At 37.8% G+C, this 26,205-nt stretch overlaps 1 protein-coding gene across 6 annotated transcripts; it reads right to left on the bottom strand.

The window, feature by feature from the left end:
- Nucleotides 1–565: 565 nt before the first annotated feature.
- Nucleotides 566–24,363, bottom strand: ldb3b (LIM domain binding 3b). 6 transcript variants are annotated; one of them, XM_079594823.1, is made up of 10 exons: nt 24,269–24,363; nt 23,812–24,031; nt 15,488–15,639; nt 9,912–9,987; nt 6,274–6,296; nt 5,505–5,705; nt 3,905–3,937; nt 3,190–3,359; nt 2,971–3,007; nt 566–1,114 (listed from the first exon to the last, which is right to left on the bottom strand). In XM_079594823.1, the coding sequence occupies exons 2-10, from the start codon at nt 23,905–23,907 to the stop codon at nt 1,018–1,020; spliced, it is 885 nt and encodes a 294-aa protein (XP_079450949.1). In that variant the 5' UTR covers nt 23,908–24,031; nt 24,269–24,363; the 3' UTR covers nt 566–1,017. The 6 variants fall into 6 exon arrangements, with proteins under 6 accessions (XP_079450949.1, XP_079450951.1, XP_079450948.1 ...); XM_079594825.1 differs by having other exon boundaries at nt 3,190–3,356; XM_079594822.1 differs by having other exon boundaries at nt 24,167–24,306.
- Nucleotides 24,364–26,205: the final 1,842 nt, after the last annotated feature.

The following is a 26,205-nucleotide window of genomic DNA, read 5'->3' as shown; positions in this document are numbered from 1 at the left end:
TAGAAAATCAATGTACACATAAATATAAGGGAGGAGAAGTATGAACTCATACACAGAGGAGGTAAGAGTGAATTTATTCTGAATTATAGTACCATCTACAGGTCAGTAATGGTGTTGCAGAAACTGACTGGGTGAATATTGCCAGACTCTTCATAGGGTGTGAATTTAGATAAACAACGAGCATTAAAATAAATACATAAGTCAAAAGGTTTGGAGCCGGTAAGATTTTTAAAAAATGTTTTTGAAATAATTATCTTATCCTCACCAAGGCTGCATTTATTTATTTAAATAATAATTTAACAGTTACAATTAACTAGATGAAAAAGTTCGTCGAGACAAACTTTAAGTTGGCTTGGGAAAGTTTGGACCAGAAAGTTTGAAGAAGTTTAAAGTAGTTTGAAGTATTACATTATTACTTGATTTTGTCTTTTGATCATTTTATAACAATATTTATTGTGTATTGTGTATTTATATATATATATAGATTAGAAAAATTAGATAGATAGATAGATAGATAGGATAGATAGATAGATAGATAGATAGATAGATAGATAGATAGATAGATAGTAATAATGGTTTATTCACATTAACAATAGTACATTTGGTTTGCATTACAATACGTGCTGTGGAGTATTGCAGTGGATGTACATAATTTTATCATTTCTCTCAGGGTTAGTTTTTTTTTACATCAGAAATTCATTCAGGCAATTCATTATTCAACAATAATTTAGGATAAACAGAGCAGCCAAAAGAGAAAAAAAGAGAAACATAAAATGAAAAAGAAAATGACAACTGAGCATATGCACTATGTTTCAGTGACTGAAAGTTACATGAAACAAACAGACACATGAACATCAAACACAAGAGCTCTGTGTGTTCACTTACTATTTATAACTCGAACTCACATTCCAGTCACTAGACTACTCATCTATACCTATTGCACCCTCACTTTACATAGTCTTCTGGTTTCTTTGTTGATTGTTGCCTCAACTTCTATCCAGCAACATCAGGAGGCATTTACCCCTGGATGTTAAGGATCTGTGCAGATAGGCCGTGGTGCCAGTTTTTCAGTTTGGCAAATCGTGGGCCTTTTACCTCTGATTCAAATTTCTCCCTGTAAAAAATAAATAAATAATTATACTTGAACAAAAGGGCTTTATATGGTCCAACCATAAAATGTGTGTCAAAGTACTTGATTATAAGTTTAACTGTAATTTGTTATTCAATATTTAAAGTTAATATATTTTAAATATGCTAAATTGAGGCTTATATTTTATATTATATTTATACTTTTAAATATAGGCTCTTTTAATACATGACATACAGATTTCAAAAGAAACTACAATATATATTTTAGTTACCATAAATGCTTGTCAGTACATTCGGCAGTACACTTTTCAACAGAAAGACAATAGAAATTATGAAATAAAATCGGTTAAAAATCCCTTTTACGGTAATCGAATTGCATCTGCACTGTGTTCCAAATAAATATGCAAGTGACATATTAGGGTTTCAGTAAATCTTAAACATTCAGATGTTATTTTTTCAAAGAAAGAGTTGGTTTGTTTTATTTCTCATGTCTTTTTAGGTATTAATCCTAAAAAGTTTGTGAAATAGTTTGCCAGGTCTACTTAGGTAAATGGAAAACCTACTTAAATAAATTGCATTGTTAAGCAAATCACAGTTCTCACGCAATAAGGAGAGGAAGAAAAATCTTTCTGAAGATGAAAAGCATGAAATGGTGCAATGTCTTGCAAAGGGCTCGAAAACAACAAATATTTTATATATTTTCAAATAAATTAAAAGGACAGCTATAAAAAAGTATCTCTTTATAAAAAGCTCACACTTGTCTTTGTGAGCTTTGGTAAGGGTGGCTGAAATGCAACTTTATGCACTGCCCGCCTGCATGGAGAGATTATTGGGACTCCAGAGATGCCAGCAGCTTCAAATATACACGTTTGCTGATTAACAGTGGCATTTTTTTTTACAGCAGCCCTTTCATTTGTCTGACAGAAACTTTCGCTGATCAAGTTCTTCTGTGCTCTAAATCACTCCCAAATATTTTAATAATTTGATCATCTCCATTCAGTTTTCACTAAATAGTAGTTGTTTTCATGCCTTTTGCAAGACATTGCACCATTTCATGCTTTTCATCTTCAGAAATATCTTTCTTCATCCCCATATTGCGTGAGAACTGTGACTTGCTTAATAATGTGGAACAATCTCTTTAAGTGGGTTTTCCATTTACCTAAGAAGACCTGGCAAGTTATTTCACGAACCTGTCTGAGACAGTTATCTAAGTAAAATATATGAGATATAAAACAAACACTTTCTTTGAAAAACTAAAATCTAAATGTTTATTGTAGGCCTATACTGAAATTCTACTGATATGTCATAAATATTTGGAACACAATGTAATATAAATTTTAACTATAATATATTTTCATTTATTTGTAAATATCATGAAAATTAGGTGTCCGAAAACATTACATTTACTTAGCACTTAAGTAGCCTATGTGTATATTTGTATGTAGCCCCGCCCCCTTTTGGCACTGGACTGGTTATGTTCTGTCTTCCGGTTTGTATTTCCTTAAATTAAGATCGTACGGATTAATTAATGAACCGTTCATTTTAAAATCATCCCGGTATTTCTGACATTTGTTATGACATCCACTTAAAACATTACAATGCTCATGATAACTTTCTCTGCAACAAGTAAATCCACGTCTTCACCAGCTAGTTACTCTTCGACAGCGATGCCATAGGAATATGCAGAGCTACCGCAAAAACGGAAGTTCAAACTTCAAACACAACATTCTAAAGATGGCCGCGCTTGTTTCTCTGGCGCATAAGGTATATATATTTTACTTAATATGTTCTATTTTTTTTTTAAGTATGCTAAAGTGTATTTCTTTTGATGTGGGAAGATAGCAAAAAAAAAAATATATATATATAGACAAAATGGATTACCTTGATTTTCTAAGAGCCTCTTCATCTGGATCTTGCACTGTGACATAAAAAATAAAAAATGAGTCATCCTTTACAGGCCAAGTCTCCAAAATAAAGTGATTTTTATCACATAAACACTAGCTGTCATCTTATGTCAGTGCGTTTAAAGCATGTCATCCCTTCCAGTTCAAACCAATTTCCAGTACACACAGTGATGTGATTAAGAAAGGCTGTACTCACAATACTCCGTCCCTGTGATGTGAGCAAGGATTCGGAAGGACTTGGACTGCAGGTTGGCAGCGCGACGGGCCCACTCAGACATCTCCGGATCCTTATCGTCAGGTTTGATCACGGCCTGGTAGACTGGAGAAGCACTGTCCACAAGAGGGTCTTTAATAGGAAGTGTGCTACTACCAAACAAAGAGAAAAGGGGGGAAAACAAGATCAGTCATTCTGTGTGCTCTGAACTTGGAAACATCAAATAATTACAAATTATTACATAATAGCAGTTCCAATAATCATAATAAAAGGACAGTATTTTGCTGACAAACTTTTTTACATTATGCTTCTTGTGAAGATGTGCATTTTAACTACAGTTCCATCCTAGTGCGATATCTGTGATGGAGGAAGTGACTCAAGAATGAGTTAGGATAAAACTGTATGCAGAGTTCCCATATTAGGAGAAGGTAAATTAAAATGTTAGATGTTATGGCAGATATACTCAGAACATTGCTTTTAGGTTTTTTCTTCATTCGTTTTTAATACAAGATTATTTATTTTTCTTTATTGAGCTCCATTTACTTTACTTACATTTTCCCAACAGTGTAACATGGTAATTTAAAAATTACCAAAAAAGTCCACTTCAGTGTTTATGCAATCGGCCTTTAACAGAGAATATAACGTGAGATGAGTCAATGCAGCTGTGATGGATCTGAATAGACTGTTGGCTACTTACGCCAAGGGAGATCCAGCGGCGGCGTCATCACCACTGTCAATCACATGATGGGAGGGAGCAAGACAGAGTCGTGTCACATGGAGGGAGGGGAGTGGTGGAGGGGGGTGAGGCGAGGATGAGTGATGAGGTGTTTGGTTGTGGATGGAGTGACACAATTACAAGCAGAAGAGGGAGGAAAAGCACAGATGAGGTTGATATACATGAGCCTGAAATCAGCCCAGACTATAGATGACCAATACTGAGCTCTTACTGTTATAAACAAAAGATGCTAAATTAAGGGAAATACATTTACTTTTACTAACATCTCATAACAAATTGCAAGAATATTCTTTCTTATTTTAAGAGTGCTGCAGGGATGACATATTTCGTAAGCCAAAACCCTAAAACGAATTAGAATTTTAAAACTTCCTGTTCCATCGTCCTGAATCAATTGGGTTTTTGAATGGGGTTTTGGTTAAATGCCTGAAAGAAGGTCTGTGGTGAACCAAGATTTTTTTCACATTCTACAACATAAAATGAATCAGTAATACCCTCTTGTGATTTATTTTTTTCCAACGCTTTTACTTACACGACATTAAACGGCATCGCGACAGGTAAACTTATCTACTCACTAGTCCGCTTTCACAGCCTCATATTTATAATCCCGCTCTTGTAAACTCTTCTAACTCAAACTTTTAGGTTGAAAGATTTGTCGGTAACTTGATGGTGGTGATTTTGAAGTCATGCGACCATGGTGTAGGTCACAGAGCCTATGTTTGGCAATAATACAAAAGCCAATGGAAAACTGAGCTTTTGTTGAGGGAACTAGGGTGATGCTAACTACAAAAATGATGGGCTACAACCTTATGTCATCACTGTAGCCCTCTATGGAGGCGTCCTTTAAGTTTTAGTTCTGGCGTGTGGTAAAGAATGGGCCATTAAACTTTGGGAACCGGATCATGAATAAATCGCTTAGATGTGCATTTCTCAAAAGCATTGTGCACTTTAGATCATAGAAACCACCAATGATCAAATTATATATTTAGGCTCATGGCGCTTTTGGGAAAAACGCATCCTAGACCAATTTTCAAAGAACGATCTAAAAAAAAAAAGGTATACGAAACCTGTCACTGGGGCTGTATCTTTTTAAAAGGTACACTTTTGTACCTAAAGGGTGCATATTGGTACCTTAATGGTACATATTAGTACCTAAAAGGAACAAAAGTGTACCTTTTGAAAAGGTACAGCCCCAGTGACAGCTTTCGTACCTTTTTTTCCGAGAGATACTCATCAGAACATTGCTAAATAGGCCTATACAAAACTATCATATGACTTCAGAAGATGTGGAAAGTTGTGTAAACCACTTTTAATGATAAGCTACTTATTTTTCCTGATATCCAAGTTGTCATTTACTTTCATTACATTGAAAAGTGTGTCCATGAAAGTTAGCAAATAATGACAGAATTTCCAGTGAACTATTCCTTTAAAAATATAATTGCTTCACGGCTGTTATTGTTTCTAATGCAATGAAATTCATATAGTGTGGCTTAAATGTTAATTTTAGGGCCTTTAAGCATCAGTGTAGTAAAGTGTAAAGTGCTGGATATGACAAGAGACCTACCTCATCTCATTTCCTCTGGCTTGGGCCTGACCAGCAATGGCATCCATAATAGCATCCTGAGAGTACATACTAATAGGAGTGTTGTACTGGGCATGGATGATAGTAGCCTTCCCACCAGGACCTTTCACCTCAATAGGCTTGTGAGTAGACAAAGCGGAGTCTTTCAGTGCAATGGGGTTGAAGCTGGGAACATATTCTTGGCTGTAAGAGTTCAGGTGAGGGAGTGTCCAGGGTGCGATAGTGCAGAGGAGAGTGGATTATTGTGAGTGAAAACAGAGAGAGACAGTGAGAACAATTTATGCTTGACTTACCTTAATACATCTGTATCATTAAACAGCATTGAGTTTTACAATACTACAGTTTTAGTTTGAATTGTTTACACCAGCTGTTAATTTCTTGTTTTATAAAATACCATGTCTGAAAGCACAATATCCTGTATAGCTAAAGCATCTGGGCTTTCAATCCAAAATGTCAAAGACATGGCATGCAATAGGCCTAGTTCCCATTATATTTCAAAACATCATGCAAAAATGCATTGACCACTAAAACTTTAACCAAAACCAAACTATAGATTTATCCAGTTTAAATACTTCACTCAAAAGTATTTAACATTTCATCTGAAATGTCAAATCGTTCAAAATAGCTTTTGAACATTCAGGAGTTGAAAATGTAAGCATGCAAACCACAGCACTATACATGTGGTCATGCTTCAGAGCACACAGATTGACACGCAACTCTGGTGATTTTGTATTCAAAATCTGTTACTGACTTGGCAGCTGTGTTGGCAATGACCTGGGATGACATAGAGGAATATAGACAAAGAAAAGAAAAGAAAAAAAAGACAGACAAAAGAGGCAGTGTTAGCCTTGATTTGGCAGTGTGTTGCATGATAATGGATAAAATAAAATAAAAATCATTAACAGAGAATGCAAACTACTTCACTTTGCCTAAAGAACTTGCACCTTAAATCTGAATATATTTTAATATATTGGTGATAGTTAAAAAATAAATAAATAAAAATAAATCAACTCTGTCATCTTATTTCACCCACAAGTAATCTTCTGTGGAACACAAAATACGTTTTTTTTTTGCCGTCACAATGAAAGACTTTCACTGTCACAAGATGGTCTGAAGAAAATGAAGACGGATGACAGGATTATAAAACATAAACAAGGTTCTATTAAACTAGAAGACAATGGGCGTAACAGCGTGCACTAACACAAATAATAACCGACCATTGAAGAGTGAACAAGGAGGAAGTTAAATATACAGTGGTGACAAACTAAATGATGAGCAGCTGAGATGAATGGTTAGTGTCCATGGAAACAAATGAGTGGTGGGAAACAAAGACAGAGAACACATGTGACTGATGAATACAAACTACAAGTCCATGAAAGTTAAACTAATAACGGCCAGGTCCAAATATCCCTGACATTCATTGTATGGACAAAACAGTTCTTCAATAATCTTTAAAATATCTTCTTTTGTGTTCTGCAGAAGAAAGAAAGGCATACAGGTTTGGAATGACCTGTGGGTAAGTATATGATAACAGTCATATTCAGATTTCTTGTCAAATGTTTTGCTATAATGTAGATTATGGTTACTGGTCACATTTCTCAAAACAATGACATTCTGGTTTATTCCTTTTTTTACAGTCTGGTTCCTAGAACATATTGATTGACTGGAAAAGTTTGGCTGCAGCAGGACAAACACAGAACACTATAATATCCTCTCATTCAACAAAATAACCAATCCAGGTAATAAAAGTAGCTTTTATTCACTGAATTAAAGTTGAAATAAAATAAATGATAAATATTAGATGAAAAACTTAAAGGGGCTATATGTAGAATTCAAACCCTTGTTATTAGCGACACTGGTGGCCATTAAGTGAACTGCAGCCAGCAACTTACTCGTGCACACATAACGTAGAAGAGACCGAACCCCAATATTCTCACGGCGTAGTTCTTTTTTTGTTCTTTGCTTAGAAGTAAAAAGAAATTGGAAAATACCTTTGCAGTGATATACTTTTAACAAACATCCCGATGCCGTTCACACTGCTGAGAGCAACGTTTAGATAAAATATGTAAATATACATGTGCTGCACACTGTCCTTTCAATAAAAAAATAAACACACATCAAAATGACAGCAGTGAGAAAGCAGCAGTTAAGAAAGCATCTGATCATAGCAATGTGGATGTTTGCACCAGCTCTGCAATTTACCGGCATCATGTCGACAGATGAGGTAGGCTTATTAAAACAAAAATTATGATAGTTTAATTATAAAGTTAATTTGAGACTATAGACTGTACCTATAGATCTGGCTATGTGTTTTGAATTTATTTATATTCTTTGTATGCCACACTGACACAGAACAGAATAGCTCTTTCGGCATTATCCTAAGCATTCGTTACATGCGTCAACGTATGGAAGATAGACTCTCAAGAGCATGCATAAACATCACATCCTGTTGATTTTCTCGGGTTTTATGTAAAAGTCCTTTACATAAAAATGATAGTCAGGGAAGGTCTCTTTTTTTTTCAGCTGTTCACACATTGCCAAAAAAAAAAGATGAAATAAATTCTTACAAATAGTCCCTTTAAGCTTAAAAAAATTAGGCTACATGAAATTTAGAAATATTGTATTGGCAACTGAAAATATTACAATAAAAGCCAAGTAAAGATTCTCACAAATACTATAATAGTATATAATACTAAAATAACACTGAACCAATCACAACTCAAATATGTGTATTGTTGCATGACAACAATAATCAAAGTTTAGAGAGTAGCGTACAGTATCAGACCACTTGAGTAACCAAATGAACAGTCAATGAACACACATGCTCTGCTCAGCTGCGCACGTGATGTTACATAGCGGGAATTCTGTTCCTATGAGCTGCAAATAGAGGATGTGTGACGGCATCATTTCGGTATAGGAATTCATTTTGGATATACTGTTACAGGAGCTGTGACATTCTGAGCACATTAAAAGAGTCAAACACATTTGCACCCATGTTTAATTTTCAGCTCAATGCTTGGGGCCTGTGGAAATTTGTTCACGTGTTTTTGGACAGAGACGATTTAGGAGACTTATGAAGCCAATAAATGATGCCAACATATTAAAAGAAGATGAAAGCCCCATTTTGAATATGGCATCATTTAAGCCAACTTCAAGCTTGGCAGTCCTCTAAACGCAGGAGATGTAGCTCTGACACGACTAAAATAACCGTTGTTGTCATTTGGAAACAGCTAACATTCATAGATAGATCCGACTCGGCCAGGCCCTGCTCGTGTTGCAGGCCGGGAGTCAGGTGTGCCTGATGGACCAATGGTCCCTCTGCTGCCAAGCACATTCCCAGCTGATCCGCTGCATGCAGAGCAGAATGTGCAGAGGTAAGGACGGAATGTTCTGAGTACTCTTTGCCACAGTTTTGTTAAAAATACTGCAGGGATACAGGTGAGGCTAGCCATGAAGCCTATGTGACCCGTCAGTGAAAAGTGAGTACTAGCATCTAGTTTGTTAAAGCAGATTTGGTGGAATTGCTCATGAAGATACAGATTTGTGGGTTAGCTATAATGTTACCTACCCCAACAATTGTAGGCCATTTTGACTGTCTTGTTGCATGGCCATTTCCCTTAACGTTTCTGCTGAATACAGGCCTATGGGAGAATTATACTGTCCCCTTTGGTTTGGGGTGTTTTTTGCCCCTTGGCCGAATGATAAATAAGTAGGGACAGGGCTTTTAGCAGGAGAATGAATTACATTCTCCTGAGGTTGCTTCTCAGTGTTTGGGATAAGAGACTTTTTGGAAGGTTTTTTGGCCAAGAGGATGCCATATTTTTTGACAGGTTTCTCATCATCTTCTCCTTCCTCAGTGTCCGTGGTTTCCTTAGCATAAAATAAACCATTAGATCAGACCAACAAATGAACCATTAGCCCAGAATGGCAAGGTGTAGAAAAAAAAGAGATGTTTAGGAAAGAGGCAAATGAGGCATGAAGAAGCTCACAAAAACATCAAACAGAATTCATCTAGCAACAATAATGGAAATGAAAATTGGACCAGTGGGAAACAAATGAGGATTTCATATGATGTGCTTATTCTTGCACGACCAAGAAATGCCTGTAGAGGGAGTTAAGTGTCAGCTTTACAGAGAATGTTTTTTCCCCTCTCTATGATATGGCTTGGAAACTCCCATGACTGATTAAAAGGATTATAAAGAAATGGCTCGCCTATAACCAAAAACGATCATTGAGTTCCCTTCAAAAATGTTGTCCCCTCCAATAAAAAGATCAGTGTGTTGGAGTCGTATTTTACACCACACTGGTACACCTATCAGACATAAACCAATTTGTTTAAAATACTCGGCATAAGGAGGAACATTTCAGACGGAGAGAACTAGACTTTACCTTCTGGTGAGGGATAACTGGCATGGGTGAGTCCATTCTTGGAGTGGCTGTGGGTACAGGACCAGGACGTCTCGACCTGGGAAGAGAACAGAATTCAAAAGCAAAGGTCAATAATGCAAAACATCGGGCTTTCACTGTCACTTTACTTATACTTATAGTGAGTCAGAACTATATTTAAGAAGATTTGAGCAAAAAATAAATAAACACGGATTGATTATTCGACTCCTATAGTAAAAGCTATTATGTATCTTACCTGAATTTGGGTCAGTAAGATGACAAAAGTGATAAAGACATTTACATTGTTACAAAATATTTCTACTTTCTGTTCATCAAAGAATACTGAAAACACTGTCTGGTAATAAGGAGCACATCTGTTTCAACATTGATTATAGCAATAAATGTTTCTTGAACACTAAATCAGCATATTATAATGATTTCTGAAGGATCATGTAACATTGAAGATTGGAGTAATGATAATGAAAATGCAACTTTGGAATAAATTACATTTTGAAATATATTAAAAGTTACCTTAAACTGATTTTTTTTTTTTCGAAAACATAAAAAAATCTTACAGATCCCCAAATGTGAAATGGTTGTCTATCGGGCAGAAATGTAAAAGAAAAACAACAACACTTAATTGATCAACAATCACATTGAGCAGCACATCACTTCACAAATATTATCTCTCAAAGACACAATTTTCCTTAAATGAGAGACACGAGGGCTATAATCAATGTGGTCAGGAACTGAAATAATGTCACGTTCCAGTTTTGTAGAGTGGCCGATAAAGCAATACAAAAAATGCTTAAAGCAATGAAAGTACTACGTCTTCGGTCTTGAAAAGGAAAATCCTTAAACAATGAGAAAGAGCACTCATTGAGTGACCTCACTGTAAGTGCTCTTGTCTAACAACAGCAGCATTGCTGTATGCGGTAACACTGGGGGGATTTTCACAAGTCACTATAGGCATGAGAAATTTCTTGGAATCCATCATCAAATGAAGTCCATGGAAAATACACGTGCACCCTGTCATTCCTCCTGAGATGCTTTTAATTGGAGAGGAGCAAGAAAAGATGGTGCAAAATTACATAAATCTGTCAATGATAAATCTGTTATATACCCACCCACTTTTATCTACCCACAAATGCGCCAAATGTCTACATTTATCATATAACAACAATACTAATATCTAACATCTGCATGCATATAAAAGCAACTTCCACCCTGCTACAACCAATAAATGTAAAGGCTGTCAATAAATAAGGAGAATTGAGTTTCTGAAGATCACTCACAGCTGAAAGATGGAGAAAGAGGAGTAGCAGCTTATAAAAGTGAACACTAGAGCCAGCATTAAGAAATGTCACAGGGTAGCCAAGGTATCTTTGTGAGTAACATTTCCTCGCTTTGCTGTAGTGCAGGCGGCCACATGAAAGGACTTAATCTTCTTTCAGATAGAGGCTTTGGGGTGTCTGTACTAAATTAATAAACTATATTAAAAAGGTGGAAAGCCTTCCGAATTTAATTTCCCCTACCTCCTAAACATCAATGCCTTTAATTTACGCATTCTGGCAACCTGAATGGCTCCGTAAGACCCAGGTGATTTATCACAGGCACATGTTTTTAAAACTATTGTCCTGTCTGTATATTTGTATGCTAACCATCACTTGTAGTTTGTGTCAGCTCAACTGCTTATTCATAATGAACGAGCTGTTCAATTGCAGAGAACTTTTATTTGCCAGAGTTGACTGATCCCAAAGTAAATGAGATGCCCTCTTAAGAAAACCCATTCACCTACAAACATAATTGGAATTCGTCAGATGGAAAGACTAAAGGCCTGTTCACACCAAGGACATTAACTATAATAGTAACAATATTGTCTTAGCTATAAATGATAATGGCAGATAGGAACGATGTCATTGGAATCACTTATACAATATTTTTCCAGCTGATAAATGATAAAAACATTGAGAGCCAATCAGAATACATCCTGCTTTAAAGAGCTTGAGCATTTAAAGCGACAGACGACAAAAGTGCAGCACGATCTTATTATGAACAGAACGTTATTGTGCATCAGTGTGGTTGCTAATAGTAATCGTTCTTGGTGTGAACAGCCCTTTAAGACCCCCTGTGGTGAAAATCAAGTTTTTAATGTTGTTTATGTAATGTTTTTAATATGCTTTGAGACAAACCATGTGCAAAGTCATAAGTCAACACCATTGCAGAGTATTTTCTCCTTAAAACTGCAGTGACCCAAAGACTGTCTCAAAAACGCGGTTTGAAATCGCTGGTGTTTCTGACGTCACAGACTACCTTGTAACCAATCACGTCGACGTGTGATCATCAACGAGTGGATCTCTAGGCTGGTGTGAGTGAGTGGAGGCGGGGCTAATAACCTCTGATGATGATGTCATTGGAATGCGCAAGTTAGAGGCTATAGATAGACGACATATTTCTATCGGGTGGCCAGATGGAGGCATCAGAGAGGCGATTCCTCCATCTTCTTTTCAGATTTACATGATGAACTAACTAAATTTTGGAATAAGCCCTATTCTTCCCATGTCTTTGTGCCTGCAACATCGGTTTATTTGACTATCATTGGTGCAAAGGCACAGGGTTATATGATGATGCACAGGTTGAAGATAAGCCTGCGGGCTATCTATCCCCTGGCAGCGCATCATCAGATTTCTATGTGTGCTATGGTCGCTACGGAGAGACATCTGTGGCTGAACCTCACTGGCATCAAGAGATAAAGTTTTTCTCGTTGATGCCCTCGTGTCCCCTTCTAGTCTATTTGTCGACTCAGTCAATAACATTGATCAGTCAATAACATACATCAGTAGATTCCGGGAGGCTAAAATGCATGAGGACGCGTTTGATAAGTTCCTCCCTCGCCATGCCCAAGGGTTGGGCTGTCGACCACCCAGCCCCAACCAGGTCCAGCTCCTCAGAAACGAGAAGTTCAGAAACAGTGTGGCGAGTAGTGCACGCACTCATGAGGACTGGGGACCGGCTCACCACGCTCCACCATTAAAAAAGAAGCTGGACCTGAGATCGCTGATCTCATAAAGAAAGAAGAGGTCCTGAAGCCTTTGCGCCCAGGATGTGGCAAAAACGAGTTCCTTCCCGACACCCACACCGCTGTTCCATCCCACCACCTCCGGTGTTTCGGGGGGCAGCAGCGGTTTCCAGTTAAATGTTAAATGTTGTAGCAACATTGACTGTCATCTGGTCAAATTAGGGAATCGCGAACACTTCATTCATTGTGTGACCGGACGAGAGCTTTGTCTCTTTCTCCATTACACACACACACACACACACACACACACACAAAGAGACTTGTAACGTGACACCCCAGAATTCCTCACACCAACATCTGCCTTCCACACACACACAGAGACACCCACGTGTTTCTGCAGAGAAAAGGAATGCTAAATAGTCACTCTTAAATGTAATAAATATATCCCTTGTTGTGTTAAGATGTGTTTATAAACCATAGGAAAGCATATATATGTCCTAGTGTAACATTAATCGAACTTTAAATGTCTATACTAATGCATAATAATATAACTTTGTATTCCTATTAATGTTAATATGATGTGTTTCATATCTTTGTAATTCTCTAAATCTAACGGAGTTGAATCTTGACTGCAAGGTACAATAATATGCATTTATTCTAGGAAATACCATACTTCTAAATATGAATGTTAAATTCAATTTCACATGACATAGTCAAAGTGGGCGTGTCTTTATCAACAAAGGAACATTCTCCCGCTCTAGATCAGAGGATCCGATTCGCTCTTGTCCCAGAAAAAGGCGTATCCTTACATTCCTTAAAAGCCAAAACGCTCTTCCTCCTCCCTCTCTCGCGTCCTGCCTTCGTCTGCTCATCATGTGAAATCTTCGGACCTGAACTCCTTCAGGAGTTCCCTCCTTTTATTTGCTTTATCTCAGTCTTTTGTTTAATTTTCAAATTCCACTGTGTTCGTTTCCACCTACGAGTCAAACGAACGAAGCCTGAATTCCTTCAGCAACTTCCCTTCCAAAGAGGCGCCTTCTTCAAACTCCCGCGAACAGCTTGCTCTGGCAACAAGCACGCGCGCCTCAGCACGAGCGCGCGCACTCTGCTCCGAGAACACGTGCAGGCTGGACACAGCTCGTGCACACAAACGAACCTTTTTGCAAGTATATCAAACTCTAACGGGTTTTAATGTTTTAAGGTGTTTCGATTGATGGCTCTCTCAATGGTCTGTGATGTTTGCTGTTCTATGGTCACACGTGACCATTTTCTCTCTCTCTCTCATCCTCTCTTTATCTCTCTCTCTCTGTCCCGCAATCAAATCGAGCGCGGGCCCCAGAGCACTATCTACCGCGCTCCCTGTGTACTACATTAGGTAGTTTTAATTTTATGAACACCAGAAATATTAAGGTTCACGGCCAGAAGGTTGGTGTTTCTTGGAGTTTATGAGAAAGGATAACTTTGTTGAGAAATTAATCACTTAATCCAAGAACTGCAAACTCTTCTGGACAAAGGGGCCATAGAACATGTTCCCCTCCCAGACAGACAGTCAGGTTATTACAGCTATTATTTTCTGGTTTCCAAAAAAGATGGGGGGTTGCATCCGATTCTAGACCTTCACGGTCTGAATCGTTCTCTCAGGGCATTCAAATTCAAAATGTTGACAATCAAAATTGTCTCAAATTCAACACAGAGATTGGTTTGTCACGATCGACCTCAAGGGCGCATATTTTCATGGGTGTAACAGGGGGTGGCCACCACAGAGCAAACTATGTCGCATTGGGTGAGGGATGCTATTGCTCTAGCCTATGAGGTGCGTGGTCAAGCTTTGCCTATAGGCGTCAGGGCCCATTCTACTAGGGGGGTTGCATACTCCAGGGCTTTAGCAAGAGGCGCTCCCTTGCAGCAAGTATGTGATGCGGCAGGCTTGTCCTCTCCACACACATTTATTAGACTCTATATTTTAGATGTTCACGTTACTCCGGGCTCTCAAGTTTTTGAGTTGACATCACAAACTCATGTCTGAGGCCGTTCTTGGCGTTTGTGCTTGAGGGGTCCAGACACTTCCAGTGCAGCTGCGTTATTCTCGTTCCCCATAACACTGTTCGCACAGCATTGAGTGTAGCTTTTGAAAGGGAACGTCTCGGGTTACTTGACAGTAACCCTGTTCCCTGAAAAAGCGGGAACGAGATGCTGAGTTTCATTGCCGCACTGAGGGCGTGTTCAGGACGTTCTTCAGATAAAATGACCTGATGAACACTCCTGTCACACGTCTATTTAAAGCCTCTGATGTGCGCATTCCGATGACGTCATCATCAGAGGTTATTTAAGCCAAACTCTTTTGCCGTGTTTGCCACACGTGTTCACAACCGGTCAAACGAAGACATTCTTCCCCATAGCGCTGTTCGCGCAGCATCTCGTTCACGCTTTTTCAGGGAACGGGTTTATAGTCAACTAACCCGAGACGTTTAGTTTGGAGCAAATAAAAGAAGTGTTCAGAAACATGGAAATAATCAAAAGGTGTTCAAGTTGTCCTCTGCACATCACTGTTGAGGTTTACCTCTGCATGGTGAGGATGAGTTTTGTGGTGGCTGCCTTTATCTTGTTTTGGGCATCCAGATGGGTCATGCCTTCAGTGCTAACTCCATCTATAGCAGTAATGATGTCACCCTGATTGAGGTTTCCGTTTGATGCCTTGCTCCCTGGTGTGATCTGTGGAAGAACACCAGGCATTAATGAAATAATTACAAATGAATTCACAGATTGAATTTTATACACATAAAAAAAACTATAGAAATCTCAAATTCATCTTCACACATTTTGCTTCCTACAGCACACACATTTGCATGGTACATCGGTCATATTTAATTCATAATTTGTCACTGTCAAGTGCAGCAGTTGATTCTGAGCAGATGAGTATATGGCGACACAAACAATGTCTCCTCCAATGAATCCATTTGCAGCTTAGCTTTTGTACATACATCTTAACAAATGTCTTTTAGTGATTAGAAGGACAGTGGGACATGGGCCATATGTAGTGATGTTCGACACCAAAGCTCAGAAAATCAAAACAAAACAAAAACAACACATTTCACATGAAAGCACTGATACTTAGCTTGATTCATTTTTAAGCCAAAATCACATGATCTACAGTATGACTTCTGAAGATTTGTTCACCTGAAAACCACATGACTGTTTCAGTATTTTGGCAACACCATTCACCATACTGAAAAGCTTTGAGTAATGATCCCTTTTGCGATACAGCTGACACACGCTAGTAATATGCACTAAATAATTACAATACCTCCTTGCTCCTTCAGACAAAATGACAAATGGATTTGGAATGTTTGCTTTTACGCTTAATATCCAGTTCATCTTGCGTGGTAGACAATTCGAAACAAGTTAAGTCGGCTTTCACACAAAATGCTCTTTTGAATCTATTGAATTGACGGGTTGCAATGTAAAGAATGCAATCTATTTAAGTTTTTAATTTAATACGGGTCTTAAAAAGTGGCACTCATAGGGACGGGCGATAAAACAGTAATGATTATTATCGTGATAGTTTCCCCATAAAATTATAACAAAAGTTCGATAAGTGTTCAATATAATGTTTATACACTATGCAATAATGCTAAGCATGAATGTTTCAGACTATTGTACTGATAAACGCCATTTCTGACTGGTGCGTATGAGAAACATTAAACAGCAAACGAATAGCAAATAAATTTGTGGTTGTTACAATTTTACAGATGTTACTGTTTTTGTTAATGAACATAAATTTACATCTGCATCCCAACTCAAACTACTGCTACTGTCATTCAACTCAAGCTACATTTCAAAAAGACAAAACATGTATTAATTTGCGAAATGTTTACCTGTTTGGCAAGTGTTTGTCATTTTCTGTTGATAAAAGCAAAATTAACTGTTTACAACTTTTACTTAACAAAACTCTGCAAAAAATCGGGATCATTTTAGATATAGACTGATGGGAAAAAAAATTTAGCCATTAGTGTCCAAATCACCAATTATTTACTCATTTGATTGAATCAGTGATCTGTCATCACCTACTGGTGTAACAATGTAGCAGAAAAGGCACTGGGACTAACTGCAGTATAAAAAAGGAGTCAAAACATTTAAAAAGCAGTGCAGTGGGACATAAATACATGGACTGATTTGAAAAAGATCAGAAACCAAGGGGAAGAAGACTGAAATCCCATATTTGAAATAAGTCAGTGGCTATTCTTTCAGGCACCTCATTAAATTGTTAAAAATAAAGGTTGTTGTTGATGCCCCTGCCTCCCTCAATTTGACCCTGTATTCTGGGGCCCTGCCACCAACCCTTCTGTCCCACCTGCTGCCGTTACTCAACGCGCACACAGTACGTGTACAGTACAGTACGTACATGTTTCTGAGAGAGCTCTCCTTTATGTAATGTTCTACTAGTAAATACCAAACTGCCAAGCAACTTAAAACTTCTGAAGGTGCATGAAGAGCACTTGATCATGTGATTTACCTGTAAATAACTGGAATCTGTAATGAACTTTTTTTTTTTTTTTTTTTTTAGGTGGGCAGGAGTTAGAACATTTCTGGGACATGATTTTGCTCTTAACTCCAAATCAGCAAGGAAATTAGAATTAGTAGGCTATTAAATAATTTACATAATAATAAATTGGAAAAGATTCACATCCATTTGGAGTTCACACACTGCATTTTTACGCTTGTATTTAATTGCTTGCATTTCCCTGACTTTACTGTTAAGAGACATATTTCTCCTTGGCTATTATGTCATTAAATCCCACTGGTCACATGCATCATGTTTCCGCATGCATCACTGGTCAGGATACTACAAAAAAAAAAAAAATGACAAAAACAAATCTTTTTGATGAAATCGGAGAGCTTTCTGTCCCTAAATTGACAGCTACACAACTACCATTTTGACACTTCAAAAAGTTAATAAAGAGATTGTAAAACAAATCCATATGAATTGAGTGGTTTAGTCCAAATACTCTGAAGAGACTCGATCGCTTTATATGATGAACGGATTGAATTTAGGCTTTTATTCATATAAACATTGATCAGTGAACATAAACAGAAGCTCAACCTGCTTGACGTGAGAGATCAAACCTCTTGCAGAAGCTCAAACATGCTGCGTAAGACATGCGCAAACATGCTAGAGCTCCCGTTTACCACAACTGATGTGTGCATTGATGAATGTTTAGGCTATATGTGAATAATAATAAAAAATTCAATCTGTTTAAAAAAAAATAGTTTTTTAAAATCTCCTTATGAACTTTTTGAACCGTCAAAGTGGTAGTTGCGTAGCTGCCAATGGAGGGACAGAAAGCTCTCAGATTTCATCTAAAAAAATCTTAATTTGTGTTCCAAAGATGAATGAAAGTCGTATGGGTTTGGAACGACATGAGTAATTAATGACATAATTTTCATTTTTTGGTGAACTAAGCCAACAGACTGCTGGTTGACCAACACTTCAATCATGGAGCTGCTAGATAAAAATAAAATAATAATAATCATCATCCCCCTCCCTCAATTCACATTTTACTTTTGCCAACAGACTGCTGCTTGACCAACACTTCAGTGAGAGGTTATTATGTTAAAAATAAACATGCATACAGATTTGACAAATAATCTGAGTTTCTGAGAGCGAGGAAAATATGTTTTAGCATATTTCAGGTTTTGTTTTTAACAAATATAACTTACAATTTTCCATAATAATTCATTTTCAGGGTTGAACAGTTTTTGAGTAACTGCAAATACTGTATACAACTATTAATTTGAAGAATTTTCACTTGGGTATTTCAGGTTTATGCTTTAATCTGTTTAGTTTCTTTCCCCCGGTTTCACAGGCAAGGCTTAAACCTAGTCCTAGACTAAAATACAGGTTTGAGCTGTCTTAACTGATAACAGCTTGCACTGACATATCAATATGTCACTGCCATTGTTTTGTCTCAAGATGCACATCAGTAATGTTCTTTTCTAAGGCAGGCAGGGTGGGAAATTAACTTTGCCCATTTTACCAGCCACTTATATTTTTTACCAGCCACTTTTTCCGGAATTCAAATTTATAAAAGAAAGTGCACTAGCATATTTTGAATTGCTTCAATACACTATTTTGTATTATTATTAATACATACATTTTATTAATATAGGCAAATAAAAAGTGATGTTAAAAAAAGCCTGCGAGACCATGGTAAAATTGTGTATGGTCAGTTTGGTCATATTCTACAGTAATTGTAGGCCTACATGTTAAATGAAAAAAAAAAAAAAAAAATTTACTCATCTCTCAGTAATAGGGTTGGGCCAACAGGGCCGACTGTGTATCTGATATGAATAAAACACGTTGTTATTGCTACTTCCATAGACACCATTGTGTATTTTACAAACTATAAATGTATTTTTTTACTATAAATTATATGTATTTAAATGTCTGAAACCTAAAATAAACATTATGTGGTATACTGTATGACAAGCACTGAGCGCGTCCATCTTTTGCTCAGCGCCAGCCATAGCGCGAAATCACAGTTTGAATATGGCAGTTATGTCATGTCACTGTACATTCGCTCCTTAGTGGTCAGCTGCTGCAGAGCGTGCCAAAATCGAAATTGCTAATGAGATGTAGAGGAAAATATCTAGTGGAAAATGAGAATGTTACATTACTCGCACGCTATTGGCTGGTCAGTGGGAACTGCACGAACCAATGGCAGTCTGCATAACAGGCACAAAATAAATACAAAAATACAGCTGTTCATTTCATTTAAGATGCTAAGCTGCCACTCTCACGACAATAGACAGTAAATCCAATGACCTGCTAAAATCCATATGAAAACACTTGATACATTAGGGCGGTTTATAAAAATCCAGTCCAGATGGCAACTCTCTAATGATGTTATTCCAGTATGTATAGGTGACAGCATCTGTTTTATCTGTGGTAGAAGTCTGCCAGAAGAATGTTTAGTTTTGAAATGGGGGCCTGTCGTTGTTGGCATTGTGATTTATGAGGCAGCCCTTGGTAAATGCCAGCTTTAATGGTCTTTTTCCACTTCCTGGACTGTTCTGACTAAAAGCAAAGGTTGGGGTGATGATCTGGACTATCTGTGGTACCTGTGGGTATTTGCAAGGCTCTGAAGGCTGTTGACAGTCTTCTTTTCCATTTTTGTTGCTAAGCTCCAGCACACATTGCATATATATATATGCATAATAGGCCCTGACTCTGTCCACCTTTATGTCGAGAAGGCCTTGACCTCAGCATAATGTAGCCTGACGTCATACAGCACTGAACAGCAGGGTCAGAGACCTTGAAGGGCTAACAAAGCAATAGCCAAAGTGAAATTGAACAGACTTATTATGAGTTCTATTTGCAATACACAGGAGACACAATGTGAGAATGAAAGAAAGAAAGAAAAATACAATTTGGGTACATCACTAAGGATGATAGCATCTTAAGGATTCATCTGCAGTGAAATTACTTTATATTTTACATCACAAATGACTCCACAGACTGTCTTTGTCATGGACTTTATGAAGTGCTTCACAGAATATAATATTGGCACTTTGTAAAGCTGGACTTCCATACCATGCGCAACTAAATGTAATGACGGAAATTATCTCTGAGGACATTTAGTGCCAGTGTTTTCTGCTATCAGCCGCTTCACAAAGCTGTCCGGCGCTTACAAAGCCACTGACAGAATCTCTCAATTTTAAATTCATCATTATCAAGTTGACTTTGTGTGTGCTCTTATCAGAATTGACTTAAGTTATTGCTGTGAGCGTGTTGCTGCAATTGCAGTTCCTCGTTTCTCTTTGCATTTTTTATGCAATACTTTGGTTGACAAAAACATGAAAGCAAGAATAATTTAAATGAAAATGTTTCCAATTCAGAAAAAGAAACGACAACTATTATGAAAGCATTTGAACTGTGTTCTCAGGAAAACCTTTTCATAGATGTCAGTCAGGGCATGTAGTCACAATTTAAATATTGTAATTTTATGAAATGTATTGTTTAGAATTTCTATTGGAAATCTTATCTTTTCTTTTTTGCTGTTTTGTTTTTGTTTTTTTTGTACCTCTTGTTTAATTTTTACCAAACAAGCCATTAAATATTACAATGGACTAACCACATCTGGTTAAGTTTCTTCCTGCAACTCTCTCCAATCAATGTTTAAATTCACGATGACCTCATGTGTCTATTGTCTCTGTGCTTTTCACATTTATGGCCCTCACATGTATTTCTGCTGGTCTGACCTTCAGTGCTAAGCTTAAATCAGTGACCATAAGTCAGGCATTGCACCCGCAGGTCGTCAGTGCTATCATTAGCTGCCACAGAGCTTTTAATACACTGTTAAAAAGGAGGAAAAGTAGACAAATGGTAAATAGCGAATAGACAGTGATGGAAGTGAATTATTATAATTTATTATTGTTGTTGTTGTTTTTTTTATAAATAAAAAAACAGCCTAAAATGTTTCATTAGAAAATGATACGGCAGCTCTTCCCACCTATCCACAACATCAGAATCAATTCACACACCCATATTAACAACCTCATATTGTACTGCCACTCACTTAGCATGGTCTTCATATTAGTGTTGTCATTTATCCATGTCTGGAACACTAAGGCCAGGATGCCTTAATTAAAGGTGGATCGTAGCTTGCATGAAAAACGAAAAAGCGACAATTGAAGAATGTCTGTGATTTGATATTTCAAAAGGTTGCATCTCAGGTCTAAATCCATTTGTCAACAGCTGCTGTAAATGACTCTCCCGTCCAGCATGAGCCGTTTGTCGGCTCCTTTATTGACACTAATATCACACATCCTGGGGATTCTTTTTCAAATATGAGAACAAAATATGAGATTGCAATAATTTACTGAATCAAAGTATCAAATTAGATCGTCAACTCCTTCATTGTCTTCAAATGTCACAACTTCATCACGTCCGTATCACTTTACACGTTGTCTAAAAAGACTACAGAAAATCAACAAGTATTACAAAAGCAGTAAAAGCAATTACTGAGCTGCTTTGTGAAAGACAGCAGCTCTATCAGCCTTGGGACCAGGATTAAGATTCAATGTAGATTGTTTACAGTGCTTAGGATAGAGGCCGGTCTCTTATTACAATGTGGGAAGATTTGATTGTGAAATGCATAAACTGTCACCTCTGGCAGTTAAATGTCCATCAATCATCTGAGACCTGATCCAAACACATATACCTTCCACATTTCAATTTACTGCCATGTTCAGTGACAGCTGGGTCAGGAGAGACTATAATATCCAGATGGACGACTTGACACTGATTACAGCGTCAAAGCTCGAGCCACCGACAATGCTGATTAGAAAAGTAATGAAATCCGAACAATGTTTACTTGGTGTGATGGTCCTGTCTGTAATTACTAGCAGACAATGGCCCAATATATGAGGAGTCAGACCTACCACAACCTTGACAAACAGAGGTAATGACTCTCCCCTTATTGAAGTGAAGGCCAATCAAGTGTCAAGAAGGGACTGAGACAAACAAACTGGCCTGAACCGCCTGTGACTGATTATACAGCGATTGCGATTTCTTGTCATATAGCAGATTGAAAATCACCTCATCCTCTGACAAAATAATCTCTCTAAACCTTTGGACAAGGTACTGTATGTCATTGTCAACTTCACTGAATCCATACACAATGAGGATTCTACAGGTGCCATGGGATGAGCACACTTGGTGAATAGACGACTGTTCGTTATGTGTTGTATTAACAATTCAGAGTTTTGTTTAGTTTCATTTTAATGTTAAAGTGTTGCTATTTTTTCAATAGCACCTTATTGATCAATTTGGAAGGGTGGGACAATCCCTTTGCTTCTTTGTTTAGTGCCGTGAATGTCTACAATGTCATTCATAATGTTCTTTTCATAGAAGTCGGGTTGCAGGAAATGATGGAAAACAGCTTACCATCAAGAAATGATTTCTAGGAAAAGCTATCCCAAAGCTATAAGGAGAATCAACATCGGAGAGCAACAAGAATTTGCGTGTCTTTCCACGAAACATGACGTCAACTCCTGCTTAGCATAAATGACAGATGGTACTACAGAGGGACATCCGAAAGGAAATTACTTTTACACTTAAAAGGATAGTTCACCCAAATATGAAAATTCTGTCATCCTTTATTCACCCTCATATGATCCTTTCATCTGCAGAATATAAAGGAAGATATTATCAAAAACTAGACCTATCACCCATTTAATGAAAGAAAATGGGGTCCAAAACAACACAGACATTTTGTTAAATATTCTTGTGTTCCAAAAAAATAAGAAAACCACAGAGGTTTGGAAAGACATTAGGGTGAGTAAAAATAAAATAAAAATTAATATTTTCGTCAACCATCCCTTTAATTCCCTTTCTTCTGGGGCTACATGAGAAAATTTAAAGTCTCCTTTTTATTTCATTTGATCGATTAATTCAGTGTTATAAACAAATATCCAGCATGTTTTTTAGGCAAATTATGCGAATTAGCATTAGCGGTTGTGTATGTGATTCAACTAGACAAGTAGCGTACGGTACATCCAGGCTTCTCAACTTTCACTTTTAACCTCTCATGCACAGATTCATTTTCTTAAGGCTTGCCTCATCTAACGCTATTCATAGATGTTTCCACTGTTAAACTCTCTCAAGCCAAAGGGCCAAAATAGCTGGTTAGAGAATCCCAGCTTTGGCTTGGACGATAACCAATGCAACACGTTGTTACATAATGCCAACATGAATGTGATTTTCATTGTTTTAGCGAGTTAAAATAATCTCTGATGTGAGCTCTTTTTAAAAAAAATCAAAGCCGGAATTTGTTTAAATAAAGCATGATCGTTTGTATTTTTCTACAAGAGCTGTTGTCTCACCCGGGATATGGTCAGGGGCATGTTGAAGTCTTTGCCTCCCTGCAGCCTGAAGCCCCATGGTGCAGGTCCTGACAGGGTTACTGTGTAATTGCTCATTTCGGAGAGAATTTAAAGCGAAAAGCTTCTTCTCGGATCAGTAAAGTCCTTTCTTTCCTTTCAGTTCTTCTCCCTGTAGTCGGGATGACCAAACACCCGGGTACGGGCAGGCACCGAGGAGCCTCTGAAACACAACAACAACAGACAGGAAATGCAATAGAGTGAAAAAAAAAAGCTGTATTACCTTATGCCAGTATACGACCATCACACAGGATGTGAGAAAATATATCTGCACTATCAATACAACTCAAAAACATACCACAGAATGAATCAGAAATAACAAATAGTTCAATCCCACCCCTGTTTACACTGACAAAATAAGTCAAAAAAGTCTTAAAAGCAGAAGGAGGAGAGTTCTTGCCTGCTCGGATGGCCTGGACAGACAGCCTAAGAATAGATCCTCTCTGCAGAAAGCAATAACACTCAAGCCCTCTGGCCCTTATATGTCGTGTAAGGGGACACCCCCGGATGCCAAGCCCCCATGATTCACATGGCGAATATAGCCTCTTCTTAGGGTAACACATTTTTCCACTCTGCTCCTATGGGCGTCCACTCAAAGAGCACCATGGATATTGAGCTATGGGAAGTGACTAATAAACAACAAGGAGCCATAGTGGCTAATTCTGACGTAATGTCACTTTAAAGCTGTGTAAATCCAAATAGAAGGCTGTTAGATTCATTTGAGGTGATGGGATTGATTGTAACATTCATCAAGAGCCTCGTCTCTTCTCTTCACAATGGAGGTTTAGGTTGCTGGGTTTTACAAAACCTACCTGAACCATGAAGTTTCATCAAAGCCACTTTAAGGCAAGCCTTCAAGTTTAGCAAAAAAAAAGCACATTGGTACACAGGTAAGCAGACGAGAGGCTGTTTTTTCAATGGATGTCAATGGAGGAGAGGCTTAACGAAGCTGAACACGCTGCTTTTGTGGGAAAACAGCTTATCATTTAATAAATTGACAGCCTATAGGCTAATCTTCAACATATTTGCCACTAAACATTAATTTGTTTTTAGAGTTTACACTGGGGGGAAAAAATGCCATTTTATTAGACAAGTCATGAACAATTTTGCAACAGTAGGATTCAGTTTACAATTCTCATTCATTTGTATGGTATATGCCAACACTGAGTGGCACACGTTATCCAAATTGACCTTAATGCTTTCTCCAATGGAAGAGCTTGGTACCTCTCATAGCGTAAGATATCCATTAGCATTCGTATTCAACTCAATTCAATTGCTCAGCTGGTGCGGGACCCCCGAGAGTTTGTGATTTGTATTCTTCTATCTTTGCCTATAGGGCACTCATTTCTGCTGCAAGGTTGCTTTAAGCTGTTTTAAACAAATGATGTTTTGAAGAAACCATTGAGATCAGTAATGACAACAAAACTGAGTGATCAAATTATTCAAGCTTCGTCTTTAGACCATAACATTTATGTTCGGCTGGCTGGAGTGATTGATCTAATTGCAGCTGAGGCAAAATATCACTTAACATGTTTAAGAGCATTCATCAGATCTACGGACAAGACAAAGAAGGCAATACAAGAACACTCTGAAAACTCAGACTACCCAGACCTTGCGATGACATGGCTATGCAAAGAGCTGCAAGGGGCAGCAGATAAAGGACATGTACTTCTTCTTGATGATGTCTGGGAACGGTATAAGGTACTCAGTGAAAAATCATCAACCACAATTCCACTCTCTTACTGCAGTAGAAGGGCAACATTTCGTGAAAAGTTGCAGTCACAGCTGGGTGACATCTTCAACTTTTTTCAACCTCTTGATAGGTGTTCATCCGAGCGAAAAACCATACTAATTCCGACAAAGTACACAAATACGGTGGCAAATACGGCAGTGTTGGAAATGATGGATGAGGATGAGAGTGAGAAAACATTGCCTCAATATGTGCCTACAGATGACAGTTTCTTATCACTTGTACATGTAGCGCTGAAAATTCGTCAAGAGTTGATAGAAACCCCAGGCCATAAAGGTTTCTCTGTAAGTGAGGATGACGCCATTGCATGTGTCCCAGATAGTTTATATATGCTACTGAGACTAATCTTTGGTGGTCAAGAGGCACTTGAAAATGACAATTCTGAAAAGAATGAAGACCTTCTCCGTAGAAGAGTACTGAGCATAGCACAGGACCTGGTTTACTGTGTCAGTCGCGCAGAAAATGGACACCCAAACATATCGGACTAGCTACTACACTACATCAGGCTACACGATCAAAACAGCTTGTAGAGTTATTCAACAAGGCCGGCCACTGTTTGAACTATGAACAGGTGATGAAGGTAGACA

This window comes from Phoxinus phoxinus (assembly GCF_949152265.1).
Source record: "Phoxinus phoxinus genome assembly, chromosome: 21".
Classification (NCBI taxonomy): Eukaryota; Metazoa; Chordata; class Actinopteri; order Cypriniformes; family Leuciscidae; genus Phoxinus; species Phoxinus phoxinus.
This window is presented reverse-complemented; position numbering and strand designations above follow the sequence as displayed.

Excerpts from the sequence above, each read along its gene's own strand:
- ldb3b (XM_079594823.1), bottom strand. The coding sequence starts at position 23,907 with ATGAGCAATTACACAGTAACCCTGTCAGGACCTGCACCATGGGGCTTC. Across the intron at positions 9,988-15,487 it reads CTCATCCTCACCATGCAGAG|GTCGAGACGTCCTGGTCCTG; the intron begins GTAAACCTCAAC and ends TTCTCTTCCCAG. Across the intron at positions 3,938-5,504 it reads GCCAGAGGAAATGAGATGAG|TGGTGATGACGCCGCCGCTG; the intron begins GTAGGTCTCTTG and ends TGTGATTGACAG.